Genomic DNA, 27,499 nt, shown 5'->3' on the forward strand with positions numbered 1-27,499 from the left:
TAACAAATAAAGTAATATTAATATGACCTCCCACCCAAAAATGAATTTGAATAAAATTTATTTATGTATACATAATTTTAAATACACAAAATTGTTTGATTCTCTAGTGTAACAATACGCAGCTTAGTACATTTTGATAATCTCCATTATACGCAGCCTAGTACATTTTGATAATCTCTATTAAATTAGTAATCTAAAGTAGTAACTTAAGAATACAACACTTTATATGCTAAGCATACAAAGTTTTTTCTTTCTAGAATCATGTATTTTAGGCTAGAAAGAACCTTAGAAAACATCTAGTTCATATTCCTTACTTTAAATAGGACCAAACTGAATCCTCTACAGGGCTCAGAGCCAGTTCACTCAGTCCTAACCCAGTGCTTTTCCAGCACTCTGCTACCTTTGCAAACAAAAACAAAAACAAAAACTACTAAGGAAAAGTAATTTTTTTCCTGGGCAGTAATATTCATATGTGCTCACTTAAAAAACAGTATCTATCCAGATCATGGAGAGAAGTCACTAATGATTTCTACTGTACACTCAAGCTTTCAGCATCCGGTTTTTACCATTCACTCAGTGGGCACAAAAGACTTTAAAAATAAACTGAATCCCTCTCACCTTTAAAAAAAATAATTGGGATAACTTTCCCAAACAATATATCAATACACTTTTCTTTCAATTTCGTAACAATTCAATAAAAACGTACTCAGTGTTTGCAAGGAGAACAAAGATGAATATTCAGTCAAAAGACAGAGTCAACAAATAAATTATAGTATATGATAAATACCAAGATTGAAGATTGCAATAAATGTCACGCAGAGTTATGCTAAAATTTCAATTAAAAAAATACTAGTCTATAATAAACCTGAAACACATATAAAGATGTCACATGTTCCTTTTCTAATCTAATTATCTTTACTTATTTGTTTTTTGCAAATATCAAATAGATTTTTTTAAATAAAGTAACCCATTCCTTCCTCTGTTGATAACTGTAAAGTTCATCATAAGCCCATTCTTTCATATACTATAATCAAGGTAATCAAAAGTGGAACTAAAACTGCACTGACTCCTTAAAATGCAAATTTTATAGTCCTCAAACTTCCCCTATGAATACATTAAATAAAATGCTAATAGTATTAACTTCCAATATTTTGATATTTCTAGCAAAAACCAGATTTATGTGTGTAGATATGTACACTGTATCTAGCACTGAACAAATAAAAAGCTCAAGTTGTAAAATATCATACATAGTACGAGTCTATTTTATAAAAAAACAAAAAGCTAAGTATAATTATATATGTATATGTACATCTGGGAATAGAGCAAGGTACAGTAAGAAGGGTACTAAACTATTAACACTGGATTGGTGGCAGATAGAAGATATATTCATTTTTTTTCTTTATATACCTATCAGTTTTTGACCCATTGTAATAAACATGTATTATGTTATAACTTTTAAAAGTATGTAATAATATTTTTAAAGGGGAGAGGATGTGAGCAAAGGACAAAATTTTCTCACAGCTTACTGTGAGTATATTAGAATTGAGGTATTGTTTTGAGCAATCTGAAGTTACTTACGTAACTAGAACTGATAAGATTTTTTTCTTTTTCTGTAAAATAAATGATACATTTGTAGAAAGTCTATGCTTCTACAAATTTTCACACGCTATTTCAACAGCCTATGAACAGGGAGAAAAATGAAAGAAGTGAAACAGAGAGGTTGTGTGCATTGCTGGAGGTCACACCATAAAATCATGTTCTCCCAGCTCCTCATGCTGTGCTTTTCCTAAAGTAAACAGACTATGTATGTTAAAGTTAAATACAGATGCTATGAATCTGTGATAAATGGTAATGAGTGTGGCCAAAGATACCACTGTGGCAAAGGCATTCTCCATCTTAACTCCTAATGCTTTGATGGAAGAAATAAAAAGAAACCCTGTTACCTCTGCTGCTATTTCTCTCTCTGCAGTTACAGACCTTAGATCCTGAGAAAAGCATGAAATAACTACCAGGTAACTTGTGGGGTCCTATGCAATGAAGCAAAACCTATCGTATCCTGAACTAGAATATAAAAAATATCCGAATACAATATTCAGTTACTCTCATGGTTTTGAGAAGGCCTGACTATCAGACTCTTGAATAATGGGAAGTGGGGGTTATTTAATGCACTTAGAATATTTGGTTTTACTTTATAAAGCTTTAATAAGCACATGTGCATAAAAGTCAGACAATAAATTTTACCTAGGTTAAACATAAATCTGAGACTATTAGTAATATCATGAAAATTACATGACATATTGTCTTTTTTTTTTTTTAAAGCTAACTGGCCACCATTTTCTACCAAGACCACCGTGTCTTAAAAAAGCAACAACAACTGACAGATCTTTCTTTGGAAGAGAGGGGAGGGAGAAAGGGTAGAAAAAAGGCCCAAGTTCCTGCTGTTTGATTGACTAGATAATATTTATTAATCATTTACTGCAGAAGCAAATTTTAATAAACTTGTAACTGATCAAAATGTTCAGAGAAATGCATCACTGACAACGTACTGTTTCTGACTGAAATGGGAGCCGGTTCCCAGATTTAGGACTTGTAAACTGCCTAAGAAATCAAGGCAGTAACACGATATTAATATTTAATCCACATTAAAGGTATTTTAATTTGCATACATTCATAGGACACACTTGTTTTTTAAAAGGAAAGAGAGAAAAATTTATAGAATTGATCTTCCAGAAAGAAGAAAAACTTCATGCTGTTTTATCTCACGATCACAGTTTAAGGAAAGTGTCTTTTAATATGCACATTTACCCTAAACCTGAAATATATATCAGCTTAGGTAAAAAAAAAAAAAAAAAAATTAAAATGCTGGGAGGAGAGGAATCTATTACATTGAAGTCCCTAAATAGTATATGAGATAATAGTTTTCATCAGTGTTTAATAAATATATAGAGTGTATGAGAAACATCAGTGTATTGTGAGATAACTATGTTCTCAAACTCATTTAGAGAAATGTCAAAAATATTTTTTTGGGAACACAGTGGTGAAACATTAAAATAAGATAGGTATTTTAAAACGTAATGGACAAAGGATGAGTGACTTTAGAATAGGGTTCATAACCTCTGTTTGAGAATAGGGTTCAAAACCTCTGCATGCATCCTCAAAAGTATAACAATAATACATAACCTGTATTTACGCTTGCATTAAATAAAATCTTTAGTCTGTGAACTGAAATACAGCCGTTTTATTTGCGAGTTCTACACAAAATAGCCTAAAACAGAGAGAAAAGGGCTTTTATTAGAATGTAGTATTATTGATGAGCATGTAATAGCAAGAGCCCGCCTACATTTCTGGCAAGCAGCAACTATATTCTACAAACCACTGATGGGCTAAACAAGCTATTAATGACAGTTGCTTTTCAACATTTAAAATGGTCAGACTGTGTTGCCTGACCACAAGGACAAGTAGGTCATCACTCTCAAATGTTATACAATATAAGAAACATAAATGAGACCTCTGTGGGGAGAAAAAACCCACAGGTATGGCTCCAGAGTTCTTTGGCTATTCAACTATTAATAGAAAGCAAATCCCACTTAAAGTTGTAAATACTTGTAACCCATTTTACTAAAAGATTTATCATCACTTATTTAACTTTCCACCTACAGCTGAACAAGGTATTATTAGTCCTAGTGTCCAGCTCCAGCCCTGAAATATACAACTTAATATCCAGAACCCAAATAAAAAAAAAAAAATTAGCCCTTTGCTACTCTCACAGAGTAAGATGATGAAATTTTTCACCCTGTATAAACCTGTGGAGTGTCTGTCTCCCTGGGTTTATGAATGCCCAACTAATCATTCATAGGTTGCAGAATCATACTCAATGAGTATATGGGGGAACATCTAGATTTTTCATCAGATTCAGAGAGCCTTGTTCATTGGACACATGTCTTTCAAGTCAATGCCTTTCAATGTACTTTTCTTTCTGGTCGTCACTGGACCAGCGGCATTAGCCTCACTTGGTAGCTTGCTAAATGTAGAATCTCAAGTCCCACTCCAGACCCAGAGTTTAAACAATATCCCCACGAGGTTCATATGCACATTAAAGATGGTGAAGCACTGACCTAGAACATGTCCCCCCACCCAAACCCACCTCCAGTTATTTGACTTTTCAGAAAAGAGAACAAGGGAAGTTTAGAAATATCATACTGATCAGGATAATTCACTTCATTCCCTGCTGGGCATGGCACAGCAGTCCTTTCAAGCCAGAAACAACCCACAAAACTATTTTGACCTAAAAAAAATGACAACTTTTCATATAGCTCAACCTAATATATTCAGATCTCAATCCCTCTCCCAAGAGGAAAGGATAGCATTATTTTTATAGATTGCTAATAAAACAATCATAGCTATATTATAATCAAATGGCAAGGTTCTATCTCCTATACACTTTCATAATTTAACAATAAAAATGCATGTTAATGCCACCTACTTGACTGTATTAAAAACACTCTAAAAAGTAAATCTTTTAACCCCCTATTACATAGTTCAATAAAGGTTACTACTCACTATATTATCCAGAATTTAAAAACATAGGATAGCAGAAAAATATAGAGTCAGCTACCTTTGATATACAGAGAACTTAAGAGTCAATTTTCCACATGCTAGGACATCTTTAATTAAAAAAAGTCAGGCGCAACATCACCATCTAATAACCACCCACCTCCACTCCTTCAACCCTGCTGTGTTAACAGACACACTGGAGTCACATCAGAAGGTCTTTAATTTGTATATGATTCTTCATCAAATAAAAAATACTATTTCCTTAAGTTCATTATAAAATCTAAGCACAACATTATAAGCAATGTTTCCACTCATTTTCTCTAAGCTTAAATAGATATGGACACTGAACTCTGAGATGTTTTGTATTCAATTCTGCTGACCATCCGGCAGGACCCTGTAGGAGGACTCCTGAGGATTCAAGGTCTATTCAACATTGATTTCTGACATTTTTCATTATGAATTTCTCATTTGAGGCAAAATTTTTCAAAGACATGCCACCCTGTGCCACCCCTGATAATGGCTGTAAGTTTAATACATAACTGGAAGTACAAACAAAAATCATCCACAGAAAAACAAAGTGCAACACTAAAATGCCAAAATAGTGAACATACGCCTAGGATTTGGTGTTACCATAGCACCAGCTAGAGGAAAGGGGCTTGAAAAGGAGTGGGACCAGAAGAGGCAGCCTCAGGAAGCTGCTTCTGGGAGAAAATCAGGTAAACAGAATACATGTCAGTGACAAGAAAGAAAGTAGTAAGAAACAAACTGCTAAAGAGAAACAAGACATGTCAACCCCTTTCTCCCTGCCACCCCCATCATCATCTGTTAGAGAAATTACGCTTCGATGTACTGCAGAAGACGGCAACCCTTAAACTAGGAACCCTGTCTACAAAATGTCTAGGATTTCTAAAACAAAGGAAGGAGGGAAGGAAGGGAGGGAGAGAGGGAGGAAGGGAAGGAAGAAAAAGAAAGAAATCAAATCACCCCCATAAAAAGCTACTATAAGAAGTAACTAGAAAATGCAAATTAAAACATTTCAGTAGATGAAAATTCTTCCCCTAAAACCAACTACAAAGCACGAGACTCATTTGGACAAATAACAAAAAGAAAACCTAGAATCAGACATTCAAAAAATAAAAACAGAAATGGAAGGAAAAATATTTCAGATATGGAAAATACATTATAAGGTGCACAAAGAAGAATAAATTTGAATGAAAATTTAATAAGAAATACTGAATAAAAGCAGGAAAACAATTCAGAGAATAAAGACAAAGTAAAATAGTAAAAAGAGTCAGAGAGAAAGGGACTGAAATAGAAGACAAGCAAAGAAAGATTATATATTGGAGTCACTAAAGAAGAAAATAAAACAATGGAACGGACTAATATTTAATTCTATAATCCATGAAAATTATTTCTGGAAATGAGAAAACTTAAGTTTACATATGAAATTGCCCAGAAAAATTAGCCAGAAACAATCAACTTTGAGAATTATCCTAGTAAAAGCAAGATCAATGGAAAAATGGCAATGTCTCAAGGCAAAAAAATCTGATTATTTATAAGGGTAAAAAAAATAAGGCAATGGGCTTCCCTGGTGGCGCAGTGGCTGAGAGTCCGCCTGCTGATGCAGGGGACACGGGTTCGTGACCTGGTCTGGGAAGATCCCACATGCCGCAGAGCGGCTGGGCCCGTGAGCCATGGCCGCTGAGTCTGCGTGTCTGGAGCCTGTGCTCCGCAATAGGAGAGGCCCCAACAGTGAGAGGCCCGTGTACCGCAAAAAAAATAAATAAATAAGGCTGGTACCAGAGCCATCAAGAGCAGAATAATATCTCAAGAAAGTCAAGGAAAAAACTGTAAGTGAAGGGTTTTATGTCCAGTCAAGCTGTCATTTAAGTCGCAAGACTCCAGAAAAACAGCTTGGAATGTACAAGATCTTGGAGAATAATGTACATAGGAGCCTTTCCTGAGGAATATACTAGTGGATGAGTTTTATACAAACAGGAGATAAATGGGGAAATATCAGCAAACAAACTGATGGCAAATATTTAATATATTTAATTTTAAAGGTGATTCTAAAACAACGTAAGCGTGGCTGGAAGAATAGTATGCAAACGTTTTATATTCTAACAAAGTAGCAAAAAACACAGCAAGAAGAAATGGGAGGAAAAGGAAGAAAGGGAAAATACAACAGGAGCATTGTCTATAATGAAGGTAACAGGTGGGAGTCAAAGGATGTCATCTATAAGGTTAAACAGGAACAAGGGGGATTAAAACCATTATAAAAGGTATAAATACAAAGGCAACCACTAGAATAAAAATGCAAACCTTCCTAAGTTTCATCATCATAATTACAATAGCTCTTCAGAGACAATTCTCCATAACATTCTGTACATGTTATATCAGCCATCAGCCTTTGTTCAGAACTATCTTTTCAAAGATGTTTGGTACAGCAAACAGTCTTTGGTATAGCAAAGATGTTCAGTATAGCAAACAGCAAGACAGAGACAGAATCTCCCCCTAGGCCAGAAGGCATGTTTGTTACCTAACTAGGATAATAAAGATAATGTCTTTCTCTTGGGCAAAGTTTGGGCAGATTTTCTAACAGCTCCTTAAAGAACTCCTAAATCTGGAGCCCCTCAGCAATGACACAAACCCACTGGGTATGCAGCATCACCCCATGGGACTTGGGGGTCAAGGGGAACCTATACAGCCATGAAGTACGTGCTACTTTTTGTGCTGTTAGTAAGAAAATGCTTTGTCTCTGACACAAGGAATCTTGTGTCTTCTGTCAGCATGTATGAAAGTGTAGCAGGCATGCAAGTTGGGCTAAAATCTTAATAAAGGAGACACAGCTAAATAGAGAAAGAAATATAGTAAATATAATGATACACACAGTAATTATGGAGTGATTTACAGGATATACTGATAAGTGAAAACAGCAAAATAGAAAGAAGTATACACAATATGCTTTAAAAAAAAATTATTTATTTGTTTATTTTTTGGCTGCGCTGCATGGCTTGCAGGATCTTAGTTCCCCAACCAGGGTTCAAACCTGGGCCCCTGGGAGTGGAGGCACAGAGTCCTAACCACTGTACCTCCAGGGAATTCCTTACAATATGCTTTTTATAAGAAACAGGAAATAGGAATACATACACATATGCTTATACATATATATACACATAATTTTACAAAAAGCACAGGAAGGATAAACAAGAATTTAATAAAATATGCTACCTACAAGGAATAGAGAATAGCTAGAAAGGAAGGGAGTGACACCTCTCTGACGATACTACTGTGTATCATATTTTGACTTCTGGAAGCATGTTAACATTATAGATATTCAAACATAATTAAATCTACAAGAATGGGAACAAAGGCACCTAAAATTGAATGCAAATGGAAACAAATGAATGCCACTATATTTCAAAGGAATAAACTACACTCAAGGGGAAAAAAAACTACAAATAAATCTTGAAATCTTTTATTTAAGTTTATTTTCAAAATATATAGCTGTACTGGAACTATTTTATGTATATTATATGATTGAGCAAATGGGTAAATGTATTAGTGTTGTTAGGAGTCTAGGTTCTCCCTTTACATAAAGGGAAATACAAATATGAAACGGGGGAGGACAAGGAAGAATTCTGTGGTTTGGATCGAAATTGGAGGTATCAGTATGACTCACACGTTCTTCAAAATATTTATCTACTTACCTACCTACCTCTATTTAACTATCTAATCTAGCACTGAAAAGTCCTAGAAGTAATGAAATCGCAGAGACAATGAGCATATCACATGTCCAGACCTTGATTCCTAAAATACCATTTTCCTCTAAAATGGAATAGGGTAATTTGAAGAAATGGCTGATTCTGGAAGTGGGACAGGGAAGGTATAAGATAAGCCTGAAACATCTTGTTGTGTCAGAAAATGAGGACGTGCTTAGAAAAAAAAAGGGAGTATGTTGAAAGGACCCAGAAACCATCTTTAAAGAAGATTCTCTGGACAAATCTGTGACAATCTGAGTGTCAAAATAAATAAGAAAAGTAACTGATAATAACCTAGTAATGAGTCTTTGCTCACAATAAGTAAATAAAATAAGAAAGAAGGATGGGCTTTTCCTTATAGTGGAATGCTGGCTGCTAAATATAGGGGGAGTGGTAGAGCTGGAAAAATCTCAATTTTGCAATCATCAGGCAAGAATCATCAATGGATGTCGGTCGGGGCACCAACCTTCAAAAGTTCTGTCTAGAATTTTAAACAGACATAGACTTTATGGGTAGTACACAAGTTTGTGAGAAGAAAAATAAAATGGTATTGGGGAGTAAACTATAAGAAATTTAAGCTAAGAATGATATGCTGGACAGTTCCCAGGAAAAGTTGGCAACATAGAAAAGAATGATAGACTAAAGACTGAATCAAGGGCTTGAGAGATTGTGACAAATAAATGAATTGGCCCTTGAAGAGGTTTCAGGGAAACAGAGTCCACCTATCTTATTCTTCTCTCCATACACCCACACTTGTTACAGATAACTATATATACCAAGAAGAGTCCATAAACAGAGTACAAAGACAGTGCAACCATATATGTGTTCTTGTGACAAATATACTGCATGCCATTTTTCTTAACTCATTTAAATTTATATGGCTTTCACCCTCTCTTAGAACAATGCTAATTTTCTATGATAATCCAGATAAATTTGAAAAGACAAGAAGGGTACATAAAGAAGAGATTAACTCCAAATGTGTGGGATGTTCTTCTCATTTTAATGTTACACCATATATTTTTTAAAATCAATCTATTAGAATCTATACTTTAATTATATTTGGTATGCAGCCAATTCAAAGAAGGGGTACGTGTGCTAGAAGACAAGGGTTATAAGTATCTGTTCAGCTGGAAACTGGAGAGACCAAACCTAAGGAGCCCACAGTTGCTAGACAGACAGGTTTCTTTGTGCTCAACCAATGAATTCTTAAGTTCCCTTCCTTCTTAGGCAGTTATAAAGAATATCATTGACTTTACTGAATATTATTAGTGTACAAAGCAATATATATGTGTATATATATGATAATATGTATTCATATTATTGTTAATAGTTCACAGTCAGTGGGTCAAGTTTACAATGTCAAGTTATAGAATTTGAATGACAAGTAACATGCATTAAAATCATCTACTTCCACTACCTGTTGTACTAATCATGGCTCTCTCATCCCTAAAATGCCTTATCTTTGAAATACATTTGATGTATGTGACCCAGATAAAATGAAATATAACTCAGAGTCAAAAATGGAAAAGGTTTTTAAATACTTTTAGCTGAAGAATTCTTTGTTCAGACGAAATCTTATTTTAAAAGGTTAAAAGTATACAAAATAACTAAAAGTGGGAACTATTCTGGCTAAAGTGGGCAGGGGAATTCTGGAGTGCCACCTGTTTTGGGGAGACATCCTGGCATCCCAAGGCAGTTAGAAAACCACTGCTGCATAAGATTATAAGTAGAGTATAAATGCATGAAATTGTCACTGAATGTAAGTTCATACTAGTGAGTATTAAAAAAATATGGAATTTAAACAAAAAAAAAGAATCTAACTCATCTACTGATGAATATGAACCAAGTAAATATACAGTCTTTTTATTAAATAGTAATTTACAAGAGAAGTATAAAAGACAGCTCATTTTGGAACTATGTTAGCTGTTCTTCCCTGTTATAAGCTGTCAATTGATACTGGCATTAGATATCTTAGATTAATATTTTTATTCTGATGTCCATATGTATGTCCTAAATATCATGTGCCACAATGAACTGATAAACGGGGATTCAAGAAATAATTTTTAATAATGAGAATAACAATATTATTTAATTACTTCTAATCTGGACAAATATATATACTTCAATTTTTCTAACTAGTTTATTATATTCTGCTTTTAATAATTAAATCTGTAATTTTTAGGATGATTTTATCGATTTTAAAAAGTCTAGGTTTCCTCAGTTTCCTTTAGCTATTGAAAGAAAAACCAAAAATCCTTTCTAACTCTAAAACTACTATAAATAAAAATGAAGCTGCCTCTTGCTACTGTTTGCTTTGTGGGAGCAGAACAAAAGCACATTAATAGTTAACAAAGCTACAATATGATATACGAATGAAGTCTTGCATTAAAAAAGTACTTAGATTGTATTTACAAAAGAATCTCTATCATTAATTATTCAACATTTGGATTTGACCAGAAACCAGAGCATGACTTTATAATGCTCTGTTTAAATGAACTACTTAATGTTGTAATGAACACTCAATGTGGTGAGCTCAATGAATTTTGGACCTGGTATAATACAACAGTTCTTCCAATTTTCTGATGAATTGACAGATTTTAATGTTAAGTCAGTTGGAATTTTACTTGTTTTAAAAATGTTTACTTAAACCAAAAATTTTGCATCTCAATTATTTTATATTCTAAAACTGAATGTAGTTTAAACTAATGCATTATTCATAAAGCAAAGACATCAGGAAAAACAAAGCTGTGCACTTCTTTCAAAGCAGTTAAATTGCTAAAACATACCATATTTATGCATGCAATATTTGATTGTGTTTTTCTTAAAACACAAGCTTGTTTTTGTCAGATCAAGATTTGCCAAAAATTCTACACCAAACACTTTTCTTTATAATTAAAGCAATCATCAATCCAAGGATTGTCATCCATTTTATTTCATCTCTACATCAGAAAAAAATGTAATTTAAAAAAAATTTTAATTCCCTTGAAATGATAAGATAAATGAAAATGTAAGTGCCTTCACGTAATAACAGTAAGCTGACCCTTTGGGAAATGGTTGACTTTCTCAATACAAGGTATTCAAATCTCATTCAAAAGTGTTCATTTAGAATGCAGATATCAAAGATGATGCAAATGTTCAAGAGAAAATTAGAACTTACCAGATGTTCTAATACAGCTTTGATGCTTCCAGATTCCCTAAAATAGAAGAATAAAAGTTTAAAATAGTTGTTAAACCCTTGTCTGCTATAATTTATGTTTACCTCAAAAATATTTTACAAACCCTTATAATTTTTTCATATATCTTTCCTAATGTTCATAATAACTTTGTTTTTAAGGACAAAACAATTTCCTTACGGAACAGATAATTTATTTATATCTAATAGTAGTACTACCGCTAAAATTGATATTCGTCTAGTAGAAAGAATGTTTCAGACTTTTCAAAGTCAGTGGAGAACAAAAAAGAAATCAAATGTGTTATTTTACTATTTGCACACTGTCTTTATTTTACATTAGCTATTTCATTAGAGTTTATGTTTTTTCAATGTTTATTACGAAAATGTTCAAACATACAGATTCTCTCCACAATCTAGAGTCTACAATTGACATTTTACTACATTTGCTTTATCAAATATCCATCCATCACTAGGTGCATTTTTATATAAAAAATGGCCACAAAAAGAATGTTTGTGAGTACATAGTTAAATAAGTCAATCTTAAGTTTTTTCCTAGCATGAATTTTATCAACTTAGTGCCCACTACAAATCAGAACCTAAGACTATTGTAATATTTAAAAGCAAAAAAATCACCAATGGAAACACAAACATCAAATATCACAATATATTTTAAGTATTTAATTTCTTGCTTTTCACTTTAAAAAAGAGTGCTGATGAAACTAAAAATACAAATAACTGTGCAAGTAGCAAAGGTAATTTAAATACACATTTGGTGAAATATGGCAATAGTGAGATATTTTTCCTGATTTCGGTCAATGCTAATTTATTAGTGACAAACGGACTTTGACTTTTCTCACTCCAACAAGCACTATTTGAATTCCATCATTAACATCATGCCTTATCTGTTTTAACATAAAATTATACTTCTACCACATTGCAGAAAATAATTATGAAACATCCAACAACAGTACTGCATTCATGATGTTTAATCTTTTCCCCATACCTCTTTCTTTCTCTAAAGGGGCCCCAATTTTATTTCTTTTCTCTTTATTTTGTCTCCAATTTTTTTTTTTTTTTTTGCCAAAAATCTACTTACTTCTGTTTCCTTTGTCTTGCTATACAATCTTTTCAGATTTCCCTATCTTTTCCCTTTGGCTCTACTGCTTGAAAACTATACTCATGGCTTCCAACCTTTGCTCTCACTGCCCAGTCTGGCATCCTGGGAATAAATTCCACTGTCTACTGATTAGTACTCATCTTTAGCCATTCTCTCTTCTGCTTTCTGCTTCTGGCAATGCTATATATTCAACATTTAAAAATTTAAGGATTTGTGAAACTTATTCTCTGGATGCAGTCCTAATGAAAAATGACAGAAATAAATTGTAACAAGGTGTCAGAGAAGACCAATAGCTACATAAATAATTATTTTTACCTTTATTATTATAAAATTAATGTATTTGTTGGAGCTGGAAGTCAGATGAATCTTTAAGTTTTCACAAGGAAATTCTCATATAACCATTTGTGCAATTTAAAATTTAAACAAAAAGAATAATACATATAGTGAGACATCTGACCGTGTAATATGTATTTATGTGTATGTATACAGGTTACAATAAAATTAAACCTTCCTCCCATCAGTGACTCCCAATTCTCAATCACTGGTATTAGTTATTTGTTTGTCCTTCCAAAGACAGTCTATGCATGTGTATGCATGCTGCTGTGTGTGTGTGTGTTTCTCTTCTTCTTCTTCTTCTTTTTTTTAACCCAAACAGAAGCATAATATACACTCTGTTTTGTACCTGAACGTGGCAATCTATCTTGGAGCCACGTATATTTATACTATATGATACACATCTACTTAATTTTTCCCCCATGGCTACATTGTCACATCATGGTTCTTATTAGAAAATAATGCTGCAATATAAAAGAACAAAAATGCTCAGATTCAAAGTACAAGTCCATAATTCATTATCTGAAACCATTGGGGTTAGACATGCTTCATTAGAGTATTTTGGATTTTAAGAAAGGTAATAAGGTACATATAGTGTATGTCATAAAACACTGACAGCAAGGCTTGAAGAAGCACCTCATCATCATACATATTAATAATTCTGAAAGAAACATACGAATATCCACACAAAGTGGGATAAACAAAGACTATAAACAGCCTCATCTCAGGGTAGGTTTTGCTGTCAACTGACTTCGTCACAAACTTAGGGAAAATTTCCCAGTTTTCTGAGTTATTTGCATTTTGGAATCAAGGATAAGAAAAAGAAAGAAAGGAGGGAAAGAAGGAAGGAAGGAAGGAAGGAAGGGAGGGAGGGAGGGAGGGAGGGAGGAAGGAAGGGGGAGGGAGGAAGGGGGGAGAACAGGGCGGGGGAGAAAGCGGGAGAGGGAGAATGGGAGGAAGGAAGGAAGGTTGGCTAGGTATTGCTTTTTTATGTTTCCAAGTGATTCTTTAAATTAAATAATTCTAGGAAATATGCATTTTGAATGGGATGCCTGAAAGAAAACTAGACATCAACATTGACACTTGCCCCTTTCCTTTGCTACCAAACGTAAACAAATGTAATCAACCACAAGGTCTTGGCTATCCAACGTCCTTAATTATCACTTAGATTTAACCACTTCTTTCTATCTTCACAGCTATGTCTTATTTTAGGCCATCATCTTTTCTCTCCCTGATGACTGCAAAGCTTCTTAATGCGTCTCAGTGACCCCTGCCTTGCCCCATGTCAATTCATTCTCCATAATACATCAAGATCTTTGTAAAATGTAAGCTTGATTATGTCAATTTCCTTCTTAAAATCCACAATATACTACTACACTCCAGTTTACTAATTCCCTGTTATTTTGCCAAAGCTATTATCACATGGAAAGTGGCAGCAACAGCCATAACAAACTACTAACCTTGCTTTAATCATCACTGAACCACTCACTCTCTCTACCTGAGATGTTCCTTTTGTCCCAGACTCCTCTAATCCTCCTTATCTATCTAAAATATAAAAACATTCTTCAGAACTCAACCTAAACAAAACCTCCACTGGGGAAACCTCTTTTCCTCATAAATGAGGTACTGAACTCTCCCCATGTGTTCACATCACGAAGTTCTCACACTTTATTATAAATACGTATTTACTTTCCCATTGACAACCACTAAAATGACAACTCCTTGAGGACATGAATTACATCTTTCTAATTTTTATATCCCAGCATCTAATACAGTGTCTGAATCAGAGTATGTATTCAACTAATAGGAGTCTGACATCTAACCATCATTAAGACAAGCTTAGATAGAGAGTCAGTAGCAACCATCCCAGGTCTCTGGGTGGTCCTACCCAGCTCCATACCACTCAAAGAAGGCAACTGCAACAGCGAGTTGCTGTTTGGAAGAATAGTTTTGGGAGCTGTGTGTATGTGTTTGGTGGGTGGTAGGTGGTTGTTTCGCTTTGTTTTGTTTTGGGTTGTTTTTGATAAAGTAGGAAGACACAATGGAAAAGTGGTTGACTGAGGCCAGAGTAGAACAATTAACCTGGAGGAGCACAAGCCAGAGTCTAGACTTTCACCCTTCTCCTTAGATTAAAATTAATAGCCAAGGCAGCTGAATGTTGCAAGAAAATAAAAGAGAAACCCACAAGGAAAATTTTAAGATCTTTGAGGTGTGTAGGCACAGGAACAGAAGAACAACCTCATCCAGAGAAAACAGATTGAGCAAGAATATAATAACATATTCAAAGATACGGGAAGATTTTTAGAAACTAAATATGAAAAACAGTTATGAAAAAGAATCAATAAGAGATAATGAGTATTAGAAATACAATAGTTAGAAACTCAGAGGATGAATTGAAAGCGCAATAGCTACAGACCAAGAATAAATTAGTGAGCTGGAACACGGGGTAGAAGAACTCTCCCAGAAAGCATAGGAAAGGTATGAAAGACAGAACAAACAAGAGATAAAATTAAGAACAGGAGTAGAAGTATGAACATCTATATAATAAGAATCCTAGAGGGAATGCAAAGACAAAATAAAAAAGAAGAATTATTTGAAGAAATAATTTCCTAGATATAGAAATATTCAAATCTTAGATTGAAAGGGTACACACAGCAGTGAACAGGACAGCTAAAGAAAAATTCACAGCAAAGCATAATATAAGGATAATTAAGACTGTAATATTACAGATCAAGAGAAAAGTCTAAAAGTTTCCAGAAAGAAAAAGCATACCCCTCCATAAAGGAAGACTAGCACTGACATCAGACTTCTTAACACTAATGCTAGACGATGGCATATTAACTTCCAAGAGAAAGTGTTTAAAAAAGAAAAAGAACTGTAAACCTAGAATTTATATTTAGTGAATAAACTGTTATTTACATTAAAGGAAAAATAAAGCAAATTTCAGCATACATAATCTCAGGAAATTCAAAAGTTCTTAGGAATGTAATGCAATAAGAGAAATAAAATCAGGAAGAAGCAAGAATACAAAGCAAGTAAAGGCTGGCATAGTACATAGTAACTATTGTAATCTTAGTAATCAGTGACTAAAAAGAAAACTAAAGAAAGGTCACCTAACAATCTAGAATTAAAATGCCAGAGAAGGGACTTCCCTGGTGGCGCAGTGGTTAAGAATCCTCCTGCCAATGCAGGAGACAGGGGTTCGAACCCTAGTCAGGGAAGATCCCACGTGCCGCGGAGCAACTAAGCCCGTGTGTCACAACTACTGAGCCTGTGCTCTAGACCCCGCGCGCCACAGGTACTGAAGCCCGCGCACCTAGAGCCCGTGCTCCGCAACAAGAAAAGCCACTGCAATGAGAAGCCCACGCTCCACAACGAAGAGTAGCCCCCTGCTCACCTCAACTAGAGAAAGCCCGCATGCAGCAACGAAGATCCAATGCAGCCGAAAATAAATAATTTTTTAAAAAAATGCCAGAGAAGTTTCTTAGATTGGGTATGAAACAAATCTAGCAATGTGTGATTTACAAGAGACAAAAAACAAAAAGGATCCAGAAAGGTTTCCAAAAAAGAGATAGTAAAAGATATAAACAGGCAAACATGAATCAAAAGAAAGTTGGGGTAAAATGACTTTAATGACAAGATATATTTAGGCCACTTCCCCCTTCATATATATATATTTTGATATGTATATATCATGCAATATACATACATAAAAGAAGGCCATTCTCTTCTAGTAAAAGATACAATAGATCAAGAAATTTTCATTTATATCCCGAGGGTTTGCATGTTTGTAAAGCTTAATATGTATCATAGATTGGGACACCAAAGTTTCAACAAGTTCTTCATGAAAATCAGTTTTCTTTATTTAGTCTTACTTTGGGCAGAAAGACAAGGAAGAGTGGCCATCTCAAAACAACGCAGATAAAGCATCATGAGTACATAAATACTACATTAGACAGCATGATGTATAATCCTGGTTCTAGAAGCAAAACAGTTGAATGAGCTTGGGTAATAATCTAAATTCTCTGAAGCTCAAATTGTTCACCTATGATGTGAAGATTTTTTAACACTTGCTTTACCTAACACATAGGGTTGCTGTGAAAAAATAAGCAAGATAATGTATATGAAAGTACACTATAAATTGTAATGTGCTATAGAAATGTTATTATGGTAGATATTTAAATACAAAAGTCTTAAGAGTGGTTCCAAAACTCTTAATGAATTTTTTTAAAATAGAGAGGCAAGATTCAAGACATTGACAGAAGGATCTTGCAACAAATGGGATAAAGCCTGTCCTCTTTAGTGGTCTGTCTCTTGGGTTGTCCCTGTCATGACTTCATCAATATTTGTGCAACTCCTTTTGCCCTGTGCTGAAAGCAGACTTAATTCAATTATAGGTCTCAAAACTGATAAAATGGTCCTGAAGTGGAAAATGGGAAGAGATTATTGGCAAATGAATAAAGATTTGTATCGAACTAACACACAGGAGTACAGCAGGTCTTTTTTTAATCATTCCCTGTCTTAAATCTTCTGGGAACCATGAGTTTCCCTTCCCCTCATACAGCACATCGATTTCTGAATTAGACTGCAATATTAAATAATTAATATACTTGCCATGATTGATGTTTTGCATTAGTTGAATATTAGGTTATCAATCAAAATCCACTTGGTTTAATGTAATAATATTGAAAAAGTGTCACGGGCTGTTCATCCAATTTGTAGTTGAGGCAGCACAGATAGTAATGTTGGCATAACACGAAGCTTTAAAGCAGGAAATTCAGTGGCTCAACATGTATGAGGCAGACATTTTGAAACTAACTGGGAGAAGACTGAGGTTGTCCTAAATAAACCTTGTGGCACCTGTCAGTGTCAATGTTAGTTCTCCTTCCAGTAAGAAGTTGCCATACATCAATCATACCATGGCAGGCAAGAAAAAAAATTAAAATAAAGCTACTGATTTACCTTTGTGGCAAACAGATTTCATCATTTTGCCAAAGGAAGCATGCTCTAAATCTGGAAATTGTTGCTATTATAAAGCTTATATAATCTTAAGAAATTTCTAAACAAATAGACTAAGTTTTTTAGATCTAATCTTACTAAGAAGGGATTAACTTTTTTTTTTTTAATATGAGAACAAATTACACCAAAGTGATCATTCAGGTTTTATAATGGTCTAAGGGAATCTGGTCAAGGAGCCACAATTAATAATGATATTTATTTTGAAAAAACAGCATTCCTTTTGATGATGGCATTCTCCTTTCTCTCAATATTTTGTATCAAAATTGTCAAACTACTACCTTAGAAAAATATTTTTAATCACTTGCTTCTCCTAGTACCTAGTAAAAGCAAATTTTTCTCATCATTCCCTATTAAATCAATCTAAAATCTATTATGAATTTACTTATAAAAGTAATATTTTACAACATTAAATAAACAAAAGACATCCAAAAGAAAAGTAAGTTTTTTGGGTGGGAAGTAGAAAAGTAACAAAATAAATATAAACCAAAACTATTTCATAAAGCAAGACAAAATACAGTATTTAGTTATAAAATAGAAACTATAATACATGTAACTAAATAAAGTAGCATTAATGTCTCATTTCACTGACCAAGAAATAAAAGATTAAATGTATTTATAACCAGTAATGTATTGATATATGTATTAACCCACATAAAATACGCACTATACAATAATTATGAAAAACAGAGTTTAACTCTTAATAAAAATTTTTACAGGTTTTTTGGTTATGAACTAAGCATATTATTCACTTTTAAAAGATTAGTATGCTGCAGTTTTCTACAGCTATAAGAGATAAGATCACAGTTAATTTTGTACTCTTTCTCATAAAGCAAAAATCTATGTGAGCTGTTTTTTTTATAATGGCAGTCAAAGTTTTTAAAAGCCTGAGTTATAAGTTATAAAAATATATACATCTCCTATCTCAAATTATAATTGATAAATTTTCACATGTATAAGACCTTTTTCTGTTATGTACCAAATGTTATGATGAAAACTTTGGTAATACTATAAATCTAAGAAAAACTTGGTTCAAATTCCAACTCTTATACTTAACTAAATAACTCTGTCAGGATATATACCTTCTCTAATTTGCCATTCTTAAGTTCAAATCAAGGATTAAAAAGATAATCGGCATGCATATAGAAGTCACTCAATAATTACTCGTTCAATATGACAGACTAAATAATGGACTGTATTCTACTTTCAAAATCAAGAAACATCTTTACAGATGTTAGCTTTCTTAACCACCTTAAAATCTGTTTCAACTGTAATACCTATAAATGAAAGTCAGTCTACTTTTCAAATAAATACAAAGAGCTTGGCCCAATGGCTAGCATCCAATAAAAATACCATGTATATCTTGACATAAGAACATTCTTCTATCCTGATCTCTTTGAAAGGAGGCAGAATTAAAAAGTACACTGAAAAGAAGTAAGCAAAAATAATTTCTTAATTACCTAATTTTTTTTACATTTTACCTCCAATAACAAAAACACAGACTATCACCACTAAGTTCCAAACTAGAATTCTTAGTTTCAACTTACTAGGTTTGGTTAGAATTCTCAGCATTTTTCCCCTGACTGAAAAATATCTTGCAAATTAGTGGATCTAAGTGTATATTCTTTGGTTACCACAGTTCAGAATGGTAGTTTTCAGACATTTGCTTTTAACAAGTAGTTATTGATCTGACTGATTATTATTTGCAATAAATTCTGCTCTAGAACTTATAAATCATGTGCACAGACAAGTGCACTATGGTTACTGAATTTTATGTGTACTGTTCTAAGATTCTTTAATTAGTTTTACAAATATTAGTGAGCATCCATTACATCAGGACAAGTTTAAACTGAACATATTAAACAGCTGAGGGCTTACGATATACACTGAGCTTATTCCAATGGGAAGGTGAACACTACGTTGCTATGTATAAGTTATTTACAGTTATTCAGGTAAAGAAGTTCTGCATGTCACAGAAAGGGCCTACATGGGAAAGAAAAGAGATTTCAATATTTTTCAAGTTATGCTCTAGACAACAGTCTCAGATGTAGAAAAACTAAGAGAATTCATCACAAGTATATCTGATCTAACAGACTTGCTAGAGGAAGTGCTTCAGACCAAGGGAAATTATACTAGAAAGAGACCTGGAACATCAAAAATGAAGGAAGAGCAACAGAAATATATTTATTGAGCACCCTCATACCTAGGCTCCATGTTAAATTCTGAGTAGATAATAAAAACAGTAACAACAAAATAAGCAAACATCAAAAACAAAAAGTACCTTGGATGTTTAAACTGTATTGTCAAACCAAGACTAATGCATGAAATAGTTAACATCCAAGCCAGGCAGTGAAACTGCATGTGAACATGCTACTTATCTGCTATTTCCACATGCAGCACTAAGGTTCATAATCATTGACAATCTTCTTTCCCACTGAGGCCAAATGTAGCTCAAGAATCTTTCTCAACACTGTGCTCTAAGGAGTCACTGCCAGTTGTCTGCAGTTAGCAAGTGAGGTACAACCTATTCATCACCCCTCCCTTCAATCCATGTTCTTGACCTAAGTTCAAGAGAAGTTCAGAAGAAGGAGAAATTGCCATATGTGTTGGAATGGTTGGGAAATATTTAAACGAGCAGGGGTAATTTTAGCTGGATCCTGAAGGACTGACTGCATTTGAGCAGAGTTGGTAAGCAGAAAAGAAGAGGCAGGAAGAGCAAGCCCAAAGGTCCCACATGATCTGTTAGAGGTCAAGTAAGGACAGTAGCCTGCCCAGAGTAGATGTATTAAAAGGTTATATTTCTTTTAGTCTTTAATTTTAAATAATTTTTATTAGGTAAGTTTTCTGGACTATCATGTACTGTTGTGCCTGTTGTTTAGTATGGGGAGGGGGGAGTGGTGAAGAAAAGAAAACCTAATGGGGCAGTAGAAGCTAAAAGCTATATGCCCTGGCCAAGCAGTGCATCCTGGTGTGGTACTGCATCCACCGGAAGAAGGGACAGCTTTTCCTAGTATGCACAAAGGTGCCATATGGACTAGCAGTCCCACAAATAATAAATGCTTATTATAGAAAAATTCAAAATCACATCTGGTTCTAAATGAAGAATAAAATAAAAATCACCTGAAATCCCACCAGCCAAGATAATACCTCAAGGTATTTTAGTATTTTCCTCCCTTCGTATGTGTACACACAAACACACTTTTTTCTTACAAATATGGAATCACCATTGATTTATTATGTACATAGCTTAGACTTTTTCACTACTTAATTATATATTATAAACAGCTTCTCAGATGTCAATAAATATATTTACATATAATAGTTTTACTGTTTACATACTATTCTGTTCATAGATGTACAATAGGTTAACATATCCATTAGTGTTGGACATTTGAGTTGTTTCTGATTTCTTATTCTAAATAAAACTAGGATGTAAAAAAAGAATAATTGATCATTAGATTTTAAAATCATTTATGAATTTTATATTATGTTATGTTTTGACTTCCATTCATCCATCCTTGTTTAAGATGTTACTGAATAGATGATCAAAAAATTAGGAAGTAAACAAAGTGGAGGACACTTAATCCAGGAAATGGGGAAACATCATAGAAGAGTCGTGAAGAGAAACCGTCCCAAGAAGAAGGGGGAAGGAAGTCCCAGAGTGACAGCTCTACAGCAGGCCTGGCTGAGCCTGGGACAGGAAATACAAAAAAAAAAAAAGGCATGAGAAACAAAAACGTATACAAGGAGCCATAGTACTTGGATCATCAATGAATGATATTTATATAGTCATATTAATGTAAACACGGGTCATAATTCAATAAAAAATAATTATAAGATGGTAGAACAGGTGGGGTAGGGACTGTAAAAGAACTAAAATGTCATCCAGAATTACAGGCTTTTAATAAATAATGCCTGAAATTGACAAATTGATGATATTTAGAACAATGGAGAGATTCTGCCAAGAATTAAACTTGCCTGCCTCTGGGAAGTGGGATAACAGCAGTCAGGGAGACAATAGGGGATTATGGTTTAATTATACCATGTTGTGCTACTGACCTCTTAAACTGTATGTATGTGTTAATTTAATGGAAGTTAAAATTAATCTTTATTCTTAAAAAAAATAGAGAACCTGGCACATCAGTGGTGCTCAAAAAAATAGAAGCTGCCTATTCTCCTTAAAATTCTGAAATACATCTGAAATGTGTTCATCATTTAGCTTTAGTTCTCCCAAAAAGCAGGGTCTGAGACAAGGACTTGCAGGCAAGTGGTTTATTTGGGAGAATGACCCCACCGAGTTCAGAAGAGAAGGAACTGGAAGAATGAAATACGGAAAGAGGAACAACTAAACCAAGCATGTGTTATTAAGCTGTTATGCTTCTGTGGGCAATGGAACTCAGTCCTGCTGAAGATCCTCTGAAGAACTATGTGTCTCATAATTGTCTGAAATTGCAAGAGAGAAGTATTTATCCCCCAGCTCTGGTCTGCTGTTGGTCAAGTTTGCCCCACAGAATGTTAACTCCCTGGCACTTCAGACTGCCCTCCCATACTACAGCAGGAAGCCCAGGGCAGAACGCAGGCGATAAGTGATGCAGCTGAGTGAGGCATGGTCAGACCACACCTGCACATAGCTGTTTGCTGACGCAATGGCCAGAAGTGGAATACAGACTGAAAGGAAGTAAGCTGGGGGACAAAAGATGACCAACATGTATGGTTAGATGAATATACATATGCAAATTCCAAGCTACCTCTTATTTACCCTCCACAGTCCCACTTTCCCCTATACTCCCCAAATCTAAAAATACCTTTGGTGGGGAAAGGGGGAGAGGAATAAATTTGGAATTTGGGATTAACAGATACACACTACTATATATAAAATAGATAAACAAGGACCAACTGTATAGCACAGGGAACTATATTCAGTATCTTGTAATAACCTATAATGGAAAATAATCTGAAAAAGAATATATATATATAGAAAATTAACTATACATCAATAAAAAAAACTACGATGTAAAAAAAGAATAATTGATCATTAGATTTAAAAAACATTTACGGGGGCTTCCCTGGTGGCGCAGTGGTTGAGAGTCCGCCTGCCGATGCAGGGGACACGGGTTCGTGCCCCGGTCCGGGAAGATCTCACGTGCCGCGGAGCGGCTAGGCCCGTGAGCCATGGTCGCTGAACCTGCGCGTCCGGAGCCTGTGCTCCGCAACGGGAGAGGCCACAATAGTGAGAGGCCCGCGTACTGGGAAAAAAAAAAAAATTTATGAATTTTATGTTATGTTTATTTCACATGGAGGACTGGGGTAAACAATTTTTAAAAGGGGAAATAAACCAGTATATTTCTTCTCCAGTACTTAAGCCTAAATAATTTAAATTTATATAATTATTACATTTGCATAAATATAAATTTGGATTTAAATATAAAGTATAGTTATCATTTATAATATTTAAACACAATTAAATATAAATTTCTACTTTCAAGGAAGTTCATTATCATAAAATAATGTTCCTACAGCTTCCTACAAGCAGTATCTACCTATACGTAACAAAGTAAACAATTCTAAATAGAAGATAATAAATACATATAAGTATTCTACTAGTGTCTTCAGCTGCTAAAACTGAGAAAATGTAACACACGTATATTTTTCCTAAGAAAAGCAAACTTCCAATAACTCAGAAATTGATTATTCAATTACTAAAGTCTTTTGTTGCTTTTTCTCTTCCCTCTGATGTTCTCCTTTGTAACTACACTGATACCCTAAAAGGAAACAAAAAACTAAGGTATGAATTTAATCTGGTAAAGCACCTAACAGTGCTAGGAAATAAAACTACAGTACTAAAATTCTTTCTTTGCTTAGTGAATCAAAATAAACTCCTCAGCCTATAATTCAAGAGTCCCCTCAAATCAAACAATTTGCCATTTCCTAAAGATCTCTTTGCACTTCTCAGCACTTAAATCTTTGATCATATTATCTAAGTAAACTGACCTTCTTAGAGATTCCGCCTCTGAGGAAATACTGAACAGTATGTGCCAAGCACTGTAGTAAGTGCTTTACATCGGTTAGCTCATTTAACCCTTATAATGTTATTATAAAGAGATAAAATTATTATCCCTACTTTATAGATGAGATAACTGAGGCTTAGAGAGGTCTTGAAGTAGATCACACAGTATACCACTCAGCTATTAAAAGGCAGATGTGAAGCCAGGCAGCCCAAGTTCACTGCCCAAATTTTAATCAAGAGAGAATTTACTACTGTCTATCTGTAAAAGCAATAACTTTAACAATGAAACAAGATTTTACAGTATTCTCCTACTAGAATTATGATTGGGAAAGAAGCTGCAAAGGGGTAAGGATTTAGGTAAAAAAGAACACTGACCCTTAAAGATAGACTAATATATACCAGGTGCTGAGCCTGGTCATTTACACTTATAATCTCATTGAATTCTCACAATATTCACAAAAAGAAAAATATGTATAAATGGCTAACAAACATTCAGGGAAATATTATAGTGCACAGATCTGCAAGATAAAACTAAATGCCATTTTTCACCTAGGAAACAAGCAAAGATGAAAACAAATGATAATGTTTGTAGTGCTGGCAAAGGTATGGGGAATCAGGACCCTCATATGCTACCTGTGAGCAGAAAATAGTAAAAGCTTTCCAGAGGGCAAGAGGAAATGTTCCACATTTTCAATAATACACATAAAGCCTTTGACCTGAAAGTTCTACATCTCTGGGCTTAACCCAACGTTAAGAGTCACAAGATACTAATCACTCCATTGTATTTAATATTAGACAAATAACAACAAACTTGGAATAAATAAAGTGCCTAATAATGGCAAACTATGAAATAAAACATGATAATATCCATATGACAGAAAACCATATACCATTAAAAATTATGATGTAGTTGTATATTTCCATGAAAATGTTCTCATGGCATATTGAGTTTTTAAAAAGAGCCTATTACAGTATGGTATGATGTTATAGTTGTTAAAAGAAAAGTTTTATACATGTATGTGTATAATATGAGTATATATGTGTGTGTATCTACATGTAACTGAAAGGTTACAAACTAAAATGTTAAGAATATATAACAGTGGATTCTGACTGATTTTTGTGTTCATTCTAATGCTTTGTTTATGTGTTTTCCAAAATTTCTTCCATTACTGTTGGTCTAATTTTTTTTAAGTTTTTTTTTTTGTGTGTGTGGTATGTGGGCCTCTCACTGTTGTGGCCTCTCCCGTTGTGGAGCACAGGCTCCGGACGCGCAGGCTCAATGGCCATGGCTCACAGGCCCAGCCGCTCCGCGGCATGTGGGATCCTCCCGGACCGGGGCACGAACCCGTGTGCCCTGCATCGACAGGCGGACTCCCAACCACTGCGCCACCAGGGAAGCACTAAAGTATTTTTTAAAAAGAATCCTCACAGCAGCTCTATGGAGTAGTACATTATCTTCATTTTGTAAATAAGAGATCTGCTTAGAGTAGAGTAACTTACTTAAGGCAAGAAAGTAACTTGCTAAGATGACCAAAATTGCTCTATCTGGATCCAAAGCTCATACTTTTTCTTTTTCAATAGAAATGGTGCCTGCTGTATTAGATAAAATAAGCCTAGGTCTATACTGAACCCACACATTCCCTGTTCTCTCTACCCTTGAAAAAGATCCATAAATTATCTGTGTACATGCCTGTTATCTTCAGTGTTCTCTTTAAAGACTCTGTGTACATTTCTGTCCATCTTTAAACTCTCTACAGTGTTTAATACCAATAGAATCTTTCTAAATTTGATACATGAATATATAAGATACAGATGAATTAAATTTAGAGTTGGAGAATGTGAAACTGGAATAGAGCTAACGGACATAGTTATGTCCATAATGCATGAGATAAATGGAAATGGTAAGCCCTTCAATAACTGATCCAGATTGGTCCAAGTTCTGCCACATTCCCTTCCTTCCCACTTTATCTATATTAGTTTTGGTTCCTAACACTTCACACCAAAATTCCTCCAGCACTCTTCTCCCTAACATTAATGTCTTCAAACCCCAAGTTCATGTCTCTGTCTGCTTTACAACCTATAATATATGGCTAATAATTTTCTACTACTATGCAAAATGCACCTCTTCTCAGACCAGTCCATTATCACTTCCATAATTCCTTTTTTGCTCATGCATTCATCTACCTAGAACAGTCTTCCTCTTCCTTGATACATCTTCAAATTCTATACATTTATTGTACTAGAACCAAACTCCCACTTATACTATTTTCATAATAATTTCTTACATTTCTAAACATATAGTCACTCCTTGCATTCAATAAATAAGTCCTAGAAACTTCCAAGTACCCTAAGTTGTGAATGTAATAATGCATGTAAAGTGCTTGGTAGATTACTCTTAGCATATATTACTAATTATTATCAACATCATTATTACTATGCAGACCCTTCATGAGCATTGCTCAAATCATTAAGATCAGAAGGAAACAAAGCCACTCTGAGATAAAATGCTGAGCAGTCAAATGGTCTCATTCACCAGCTAAGTGACATGACTCCTGAACATCATCCTGCACATATGCCTTAACATCATGACACATGAAAATTACAAATTCTCACATGCAACATAGGCCCCCTTTGAACAGACAGAATATTAATCTATGGCTACCAAGGTCAACTGCATTGCCCTTACAGAAAATTCTCCATAGTCTAGCGCTTACACATTCAGTACTTATTTTATGTGGCTTCGATGTCTGTATCCATTCCCCAAGCTAATTATTTGTTTAAGTAAAACTTCTGCTTTGTTACCACATGAAGCTTTTTGGTAAGCATAGATTCTTGGTGTTCAATGTCAATCAAACTCTAACTTTCCCAATACTATACATTAAAAAGTCTTCAGGTCTTGGGATATGGTTAATTAAAACAATTTATTTACATATCACTAACATTAGCTAATGTTCACAAAATTAGAATTGGAAGGTCTCATTAGGAAAAGCAGAGAAGGAAATAGCCTAACAAAGTGTTATAAATGCTACATTAGAATTCTAATTTCATGGAAGTGTTTCTTGGGGGACTAAGAGGCTGGGGAAAAAGTAGAAACTGTGGACAGCAGAGTCCAGGAAATACTTCATAGAGGTGATGCTTGAGATTCCTTTGAACAAAGGCCATTCCAACCGCAAGGTCTCTGGAATCAGCTCCTCAGGCTTCTTCGAGGACTTTATACTCTTTCAATTATCTGTTCTCTTTCTCCCACCCTGTACTGCTACTGTGGAGCAATCAGGGGTTAAGGTTGTGAGTTAGGACAATGAGTCAAACTGAAAGTAACAATCAAAGCTTTATTTACTTACTTACAACAGTGCAACCAAGAGGCAAAAAGGAGTCTAATGTTCCATTTTTCCCTCAAAGAACAGCATGGGCGAGGGTCAGGTGGATTCACTGGGGTGGGGAGGGGGGTGCAGGTGGCGGGGGGTGGGAGGAGATGAAAGGGAGAATGGTTGTCTCACTGCTGAAGAACCCAGAGCAAAAGGCTCTTACCTCTTTATGGA

The 27,499-nt window shown here is 34.5% G+C and overlaps 1 protein-coding gene across 2 annotated transcripts in view; it reads right to left on the bottom strand.

The window, feature by feature from the left end:
- RSRC1 (arginine and serine rich coiled-coil 1) overlaps positions 1 to 27,499 on the bottom strand; it is a 450,158-nt gene that overhangs the window by 216,520 nt on the left and 206,139 nt on the right. For both annotated transcript variants that reach the window (XM_082840357.1, XM_082840356.1), the window contains exon 5: positions 11,473 to 11,509. In XM_082840357.1, coding sequence (XP_082696483.1) covers positions 11,473 to 11,509 — 37 coding nt within the window. The remainder of the gene's footprint in view (positions 1 to 11,472; positions 11,510 to 27,499) is intronic.

The sequence above is a fragment of the Leucopleurus acutus genome (genome assembly GCF_964270905.1).
Source record: "Leucopleurus acutus genome assembly, chromosome: 5".
NCBI lineage: Eukaryota > Metazoa > Chordata > Mammalia > Artiodactyla > Delphinidae > Leucopleurus > Leucopleurus acutus.